Genomic DNA, 8,718 nt, shown 5'->3' on the forward strand with positions numbered 1-8,718 from the left:
TAAATAAATTAACACCGTTATCAATCAGAAATATATGTATACACATATAACAATACATAAAAAAGTCAAAGTTTTTCGATATCTCCACTTAACTTTTTTCTTTTTTTTTACTTTATTATCTTATTTTTTGTTTATTTTACATTTTAATTTGTTTTTTAAAAATATGTGTTCCTCACTTTATTCTTATGAGAGTATTTTTATTTTTGGATGTGTTCTTATTTTATTTTAGTTGGTTAAAATAATTTTCTTCAAATGTGCCTCTACTTAATTTTTTTGTCAATTATTATCTTTACACATCTTACTTTTTGAAATAAATTAAAAAATCCTTAAATAATTGTATAAATAAATTTCACATTATTTGATAAATAATAAACTTTTGTGTGTTTGTAAAACGACAATACTTACAAAACTAGTTGTTAAATAAAAGGGGTTAATTTAGGGTCACGTTGGAGAGAAAGGGGTGGTGCCGTGATATGATGGGTGTTTTTTCTTAGCAAAAAAGAATAAATAAGAAAAAAAAGAAAGATAGAAGAAGCATAGGACACAAGTAGGAATGATAACAGGGCAAATTTGGAGCAGAGTAGTTTTCTTGCTAACATGCCCAGCAAATAAAAGCACTAACTATCTTTGTCCATTAACCCGTAGAAATTGGTGAGATATGAGAAATATTTTTCCGACATGAGTTCGGGATATTTGTGATGCCTCATTTATTAAATTAGTTATTTTTATTATAAATTAATTAATTAATTAATTAATATAATCATACAAAACATGAAGTTAAAAATAAATAAAAGGTAATTTGGAATATTAATATACATTTATGTATTATATAATGCTTAAAATTATAATATTATAGTATAGTATCCATAATATATTCAATTTAAAAATAATCGAACGAGTAAAAGAGGAATAGGAGTGGGGACTTCAAAATCTGTATCCGACCCATGACGAATTAAAATGTTAATATATTTACAACCCGAACCTGTTTAAAGTGGATTTTTCTCTTCCCATTTAATTAGGGATGCTGACCAAGAGCTAAAGGTGTAGTTCTTTAGAGCAATAGACTCTAACATTATATTAAAAATTAATGAGTAAAATAAGAAGGGGTAGAAAACATAACAATTCAATGTGGTTAGTTAAAACGCTTACATTATAGATTAGGAGAACCAAAAAATTGCACCAGTACGGAGTAATATTAATGGACTCCCTGCTCTATATATAAAACTGGAAAAAATAAAAAAATTACCTTTAAGAGTGTATGAGTCTTGATCTTTATCTCTTATTCTTGATAAATATCCTTTTATTAGTATAATTATTTGACCAAAAATGTTATAAATCACGAGTAAAAGGTAAAAATCCTGACCCGTGTACTTTTAAAAAGTATTTGTCAAGATTACCCTATAAATTACAATTATAAAACCCAATACTATCAAATCTTCTAAACTTAATAGATTTTTAAATTAAAAATAAATACAATTAAATGCAAACTACATCTAAACATATACTACACAAAAGTCAATTTTCCCAAATAGTCATTAGCGTCCAGAGCTCATATTTTCCTGTAACAATCTAGACGTATTGCCAAAACTATCAATGTTTACTTTCATGTATTATATTTACAACTTCATAACGTGACAAAATTTTTAATGCCCCTATTTTTTTCTAATATATGTCTTTTTTTTTTAATTACTAATCACAACTATAGGAGTGGAATTTGAAAAGAGAGGAGACATCAAGATAGGGTAAGAAAGTGGATAACTGGATAGAATAAAGCAATTTGTAATTGTAAGTTCATTTATTCGGTAGTACATGTAGCAAAAAATAAGACAGCTAGTACAGGCTCTATGCCTCTATCGAAAAGCAAAAATAAGACTGGGAATGAAAAGGGTGAACGTGACACAATCTCTTATAGGTGAACAAAATCTTGAAATTGGATAGATAAAATAAAGAATATAACAATCTACTTACATTTATGTACCATATTATATTAGTGGTATAGAATTGGATTTTTTTTTTCTTTGTTCAATTCATGATTATACCGTCATAATTTGATACCTTAATATGATGGCATTATAGTGAATTAAACAGAAATTTATCATCTCTTGGAAACATGAATGGAGTAACGTGATTTTTTCAGAGGAACGTAACTTAGCCGATTATTTTTCATGTTATAACACTTAAATATCATATTTTATTATCCAATTTAATAACGTATTGATTGTCTTATTCACTAATAAACATTGATAAAAAAATAAAAACTCTCATAGACGAATAAATAATATAACGAGTAGATTTATAAACTTAATTCTCTAATTTCTTTACAAGCCGATATTCAGTGACTACCTTACGCATTTGTAAGAATAAAAAGATGATTCGAGGACGTTTGGAAAGGAGATTCGTGCCATGATTCGAATAATGATTCGTGAGTCGTTACAATATTTTTTCTCACAAAAAATACACGTAAAATGAAAATAATTCTAAATCATAATTCTGAATCTATAACCAAATATCCTCGAAGAGTCCGTACCTCTAGAATCTATTCCTTATAAAGCATTCTAATTTTCTTCCAAAGAGATTATAAGGTGCTTAATCTCTATGGGTTGAGAATGACTAGGGATGACCCGGCATGATGACTAGTTGATATAGTACATAAAGGAGCACATGCCAACTAACATTAATGGCTTTTATGACATTTAAAGTCTATTTTTGTATTTTTTTAATGTGCACGTTCAGTTTTTTTTTCTTTTTTTTTTTAATTTAATCATCGGAAAGTTCTTGTTGGTTTTAGAATAATGTTACCTTGCGGCTTCATCTCGCAATGTCATTTTTCAAAAGGATGTAAGATTTGGACAAATTATGATTTAAATTTATTAACAAAAATTTTATAAGTAAGGAAAATTTAAAATTTTAATTTTTTTGTGAGATAAAAAACACTATAACAGAATTATGATTTAAATTCAAGTATAACTTCTAACTACTTGTCTCATTTTATAATAGAAGCAAAAAATTGATATCTATTGTCAAAATTTATTAATGAAAAGTGAACTCAAAATATCTATTGTCAAAAATTTACTAATGAAAAGTAACTCAAATTATATGTTATTCTTGAAATTTTCATATTGATTTTTTTTTCTTTTTAGAGAGTTGGATGCCTTTTCTTCTAAAATGGACGATAATGATTTTGTTAGGAGTCTAGAGTAAGTAACAAAATCCTAAGCTATTTTCAAGTATAAGAGGAATTAGTCAATGCAATGTTGTTGATTCCAAAATCACGTTATGTATTTAAGTCATGCACGGAAACAATAATTTGTTGCGGGACGGATGATTAAGATGTCCCCTATTAAATGATCAGATAGACCACACTTTATTACTTTTTGTCTCCATACACACATACAGTCTTTTGCAGCAATAATTATCAGGACTTTTCTACGTAAGGCTAGGTGAGTTGTATATTTTTAAGCTTGTTTAATTCGTAAATTTGAATTAAAAATTTTTAATTTGAGTTGAGATATGATTTTATGTGATAATTTTTTATTGTAATAAAAAAAATTAAATGTGATTGTTTCTAAAAATTTTTTATTGTAACAAAACTCGAATCGGTGAAAAGAACGAGACCTAAACATTAGGTTTGATCACAATCACGTCAAGAATAAAAAAACTAATAAAAACTTTGATAGTTGAAAAATAAAATCCTACCATATAGAACCTACAATATCTTTTTTATACCCTCCTGTAAAAATCTCATAATTAATGACCAATCTTGAAATCATCACATGCTTTAACTACCTAAACTTAAATTGCACTTCAAGGCTCAAGGTAAAATGCTGAAAGGTCGTGAGAGAATGTTGAGAAATCGGCAAAGGTGACGGATACAAATTCTATTGTATACATATTTTGCTAATTTTCTTAAGTCATGATTCCTCAAAAGTGCAAAAAAAGTAAAATCTGAATAGAGAAAACACTTCAACGAAAATCTTCAATTTCTGTGAAAACTCTAAATTCTGTGTAGTGTGAATCTAATCTGCGAATATGTAAAATGAAAGTCATGGTTTGCTATGTGATATGTACATAGAGAGTACAATGCAAACAATTCAATCAACTATATATAGGCCTCGTTCATTTCACCGATTCGAGTTTTCAATTTTAAGTTTCTACAGTAAAAAGCTCTCAGAAAATATCACATTAATTTTTTCTGCTACAGTAAAAAGCTCTCAAAAAGTGTCACATCTCAACTCAAATTGAAAATTTAAATCTGCGAAGTGAACGAGGTAATAGAGTTGCAGGTTGAGTTCAATAAACAGAGCCGGACTAAAACCAATCGAAAATATCACATTAACTTTTTTTGCTACAGTAAAAAGCTCTCAAAAAGTGTCACATCTCAACTCAAATTGAAAATTTGAATCTGCGAAGTAAACGAGACAATAGAGTTGCAGGTTGAGTTCAATAAACAGAGCCGGACTAAAACCAATCATTTTGACTTTGGACCCAACATGCATAAATCCCAGACTAGGCCAGTAGGGGTTGACCGGGTCTAGGGTCTAAGTTCCGTAGTATGTTTGCATCTAACATATATCTCGACCTCAAAGTTCCTTTGTTTTTTTAATCTTGTCTTATAAATGTTCAACTCAGTCATCGTCCGCTGAGCTTTAGAATCGGACTGGGCAAACCTTCTTCTCTATAGGATTGCACCAACCTGACAATATGTTTAAAGAGCATGCCGAGTCATGTCGAAATCCTTCTTTGGGTCGTTGGGTCCTGTCGAACGGCCTGAATTTACAGCTCTAAATTCCTACGGCCTAGTTAGGATGGGTCTCTTTTCTTGTTTTTCACATTCTTTAGAATAGATGTCCCCATAATCCTGAGATATCTCCTCTCACCTCTCATCACTTGAAACCCTAGCATAAGTACATATTTTTATAGCTTAATGATATTTTTACTCCAACTCACACTCGTACAAACAAAGCAGTCAACTTTAACATGGCTCTACAAGTATGGACCTAGCCAAAATAAGATAAGGCATAAATAATAACATATATAAACATTTATGTTATATTAAATACATAAACTGCTGGCAGACCACGCGATTACTGAACACAACCGACAGGTTAGTCAACTTTACGCCAAATAATAAAATCAAAAGTATTGCTTTCTTCAAACCTTTTAGCACCTCTTGATTCACCATCCAAGTTAATTATATCTCTCATCTCTAGTGCCCAAGTATAATTTGTGGTTTCACTGTGTGGAAGTCATGGGGATTTTGCACCACATGCATTCCCGAGGTGAGTGAGAAGAATACCACTTATTAACTTCCTAATGCTTTGATGGCATAAACAAAAAGCAAAATTGGTTTCCACCATTTGTAAATGGTATATTCAAAACCTCCCCAAAAAGCAGTTACTTGTAAATAACTGAATTTCATAGGCGTTGCTTACGCTGCATCAATTTCAAACGGGCCGTATGTTACCAAACACACCAGCCCAATCTGTAATTTCTCATTTATTTAGAGGCGCGAATTTTGGTGTGGATCCACATAATATTTGCAACGGTACCAAGAAAAAAAAAAAAAAGACCTTTATATTTCCTACCATTCTATCGTTTTTGCAATCCACCTTTGTTCCCGTTATTGCCACTGTCCCGTCGATTGCTCTTTGCGTTGTCGCTACCATGCAAATGAACCTGTTCCTGCCCTCTTGATCAGTGGCGGAACTAGTACTTCTAATTCAATGTGGTATATATTAAAATGTTTGTTTTAAGTAATAAAAAAGTGTGAAATTTAGTGGGGGCATGTATGAAAAAAAAACAGTATTTCAAAAGGAAAAAAAGGAGAAAATTACAAATGATTAAAGGTTAATTTTTTTTTTAAATTTTATTGAGGACGGTTGCTCCCACTCATCTCTAAGTAGTTCTGTCATCTTGACAGAGAAGATTGCCTGCACTTGTCAAATCTTTTGCATTGAAAAGACAAAATATTCGACACTCCTCCGGGTCGCGGCACCAAATTCATTGCGATAAGCACGGTGCCACTTTCACCGTGACGAGTCAAATCTCCTCAATGCTCGCAACTTCGTTTTCAGCTTACGTCTGTATCTCCATGTCACCAGTAATCTCTACGATTTGTGTGTGTGTGTGTTTTCATATTTCTTACGAGAAATAAATGTTCTATCACTTTTTTTGTGTTTTTTCAAATATTCAGTTAGAAAACCAATAGTAGGATGGTCGAGGATCATTGATTGTCGAAACTACAATCACGATGGGCTACTTTCAAGTTTTACGATAAGATACTGACAGTTTTCGACCAACAACTACAGAGTATCACAGTAGGATACTGATAACCACTACTAGTTGACAGTTACTGTTGTTATCTTAATATGGTCCCATTAAAGATATATTTCATATTCTAAATATAGTGTCATGTTCTAAATGAACTTTTTTCATCTGCCATAGGGGAAGGAGAAAAATACTCCAGGGTGCATGTATCTGAATTTTTAACTCTTATTATTGATTAATATTTTTTTAATCAAATAACTATATTAATTAAAAAAATATTAATTAAAAAATTAACAATTAAAAATTTTGACTCGTACAAAAGTAAGTTTAATAATTTTTTTTCCAAGTTCACATTTCTCCCAACAACCCTACCCTTTTCATCACTTGGGCTTCATTCAGTTGGACCACAATTGGCGGGCTCCTTTTCGGTTGATGGTGTTACCCAAACGAAACGGTGTTGTTTTACTCGAAAGAGAAAAAGGTGTCGTATCAATTCATAAAATCTTGACGTGGCGACATACTGACCGTTCGATCTGTCTGATCTGTCTGACTTTTTTGGAGCCAAAACAAATCAATCAAGGTTTTATGGCGTCGGCTGTTTGAGTTGAGCAAAACTCGCTAGAGCACGAAGCAAACTCCCGCAGTTTCACTGTAAGAGACCTTCAAACTCTGTTTCCTTTCCATTTCTTCTCTTTCAAACCAGTGGTCGAAGACTTCTGCTCTTTTTTCTCTCTTTTCACGAAAACCAATGTTTGTTTGTGCAGAATTTTGTGGTCGCCGCAATGGGGAAGCTCGGGAAGAGGGCGAGAAAGTTCGCGAAGAAGAATCTCCAGTCCGTGCTCAAGAGAAAGCGACAGCTGAAGTCCATGTTCAAGAAGAAAGCTTCCAAGAGTAATCTTCTCTTTCATTTTCGTTTTCTGTTTCTAATGCTTTTATGGTCAGACTTTGATAAATAATTAGGGATTTTTCTTTTTAAATCTCGTTTGTGTTAATTGAGTTTGTTTACAAAATTGTAATCTTATGTTTGCATTTGGAGTCTGCTAATTTTTGGATTTTTTTAATGTTAATTTAATTACTGCAGAGAATGAACAAGATGATATTGAAGAACAAGAGGAGGACATAGGAGTGTTGCCTAGTGTAAGGTAGAAAATTGGTGACCATTTTATGTTTTTTGTACCAATTATTTTCTTTTATAAGCTTTATGATTGCATATCACTTATGAAACAAAATGCTTTTATGTTCAGACTTTGATAAATAATTAGGGATTTTTCTTTTTAAATCTCGTTTGTGTTAATTGAGTTTGTTTACAAAATTGAAATCTTATGTTTGCATATGGAGTCTGCTAATTTTTGGATTTTTTTAATGTTAATTTAATTACTGCAGAGAATGAACAAGATGATATTGAAGAACAAGAGGACATAGGAGTGTTGCCTAATGTAAGGTAGAAAATTGGTGACCATTTTATGTTTTTTGTACCAATTATTTTCTTTTATAAGCTTTATGATTGCATATCACTTATGAAACAATTGTTCACGGATTTTTTTTTTCCCGGTTTTTTGTTTTCTCAAAAGAGACAAAGGCCAAGATCTGGTTAACTTTTCTCTTGACGCGGTATTCACCGATGATGATAGTGATGCGGACGATGATGATTCCGACAGTGATGAATATCTTCCAGAGGTTTTTGATACATTATGTTTTTGAAATTAGTATCACCATGTTCATTGGACTTTCTATTATTTTCTTTTTGTCCTCATTCACTCTGAAATATGTTGGGCAGGACTCAAGTTTAGATGTTCCTCAAAGTGATAGTGAGAACTATCTAGAAGGTAAGGATATTTGATAGAATGATTTTATGTAATTATTATTGTCTATCCCCATGTTTAACTCAATGAGTTTTGTACACAGACAACAGCAGGGCTAGTGCTTTGTCGTCGCAAAACCGAGAAATATATTTAGAACTTGCGAAGAAAAGAAAAAAGTTGGACAGATCGAAGCAAAAGGTAATTGCTGGTATTATTTTGGATCGTATGTTTGTTGTATATTATGTGTACGTGGAAGATGACACAAATAAATGATGGGGTACTTTATTGGAATCATACTGATGTTATAGAGAGAATTTTGAAAGCAAAAAGGACTTGAGCTGCACTTTTAGATTTTCAGTAGGCTTCCCCCACCCACACAACAGCAGGGCTAGTGCTTTGTCGTCGCAAAACCGAGAAATATATTTAGAACTTGCGAAGAAAAGAAAAAAGTTGGACAGATCGAAGCAAAAGGTAATTGCTGGTATTATTTTGGATTGTATGTTTGTTGTATATTATGTGTACGTGGAAGATGACACAAATAAATGATGGGGTACTTTATTGGAATCATACTGATTTTATAGAGAGAATTTTGAAAGCAAAAAGGACTTGAGCTGCACTTTTAGATTTTCAGTAGGCTTCCCCCACCCAC

The 8,718-nt window shown here is 31.6% G+C and overlaps 1 protein-coding gene across 1 annotated transcript in view; it reads left to right on the top strand.

Moving 5' to 3' along the window:
- Positions 1–6,861: 6,861 nt before the first annotated feature.
- The window catches only part of LOC21397284 (nucleolar complex protein 2 homolog), a 4,366-nt gene continuing 2,509 nt past the window's right edge, over positions 6,862–8,718 (top strand). The window contains exons 1-7 of the mRNA XM_024173521.1: positions 6,862–6,918; positions 7,032–7,158; positions 7,349–7,409; positions 7,839–7,944; positions 8,045–8,093; positions 8,173–8,277; positions 8,431–8,540. Coding sequence (XP_024029289.1) covers positions 7,050–7,158; positions 7,349–7,409; positions 7,839–7,944; positions 8,045–8,093; positions 8,173–8,277; positions 8,431–8,540 — 540 coding nt within the window. The 5' untranslated portion in view covers positions 6,862–6,918; positions 7,032–7,049. The remainder of the gene's footprint in view (positions 6,919–7,031; positions 7,159–7,348; positions 7,410–7,838; positions 7,945–8,044; positions 8,094–8,172; positions 8,278–8,430; positions 8,541–8,718) is intronic.

This window comes from Morus notabilis, unplaced genomic scaffold, assembly GCF_000414095.1.
Source record: "Morus notabilis unplaced genomic scaffold, ASM41409v2 Scaffold127, whole genome shotgun sequence".
In the NCBI taxonomy this organism is placed as follows: Eukaryota; Viridiplantae; Streptophyta; class Magnoliopsida; order Rosales; family Moraceae; genus Morus; species Morus notabilis.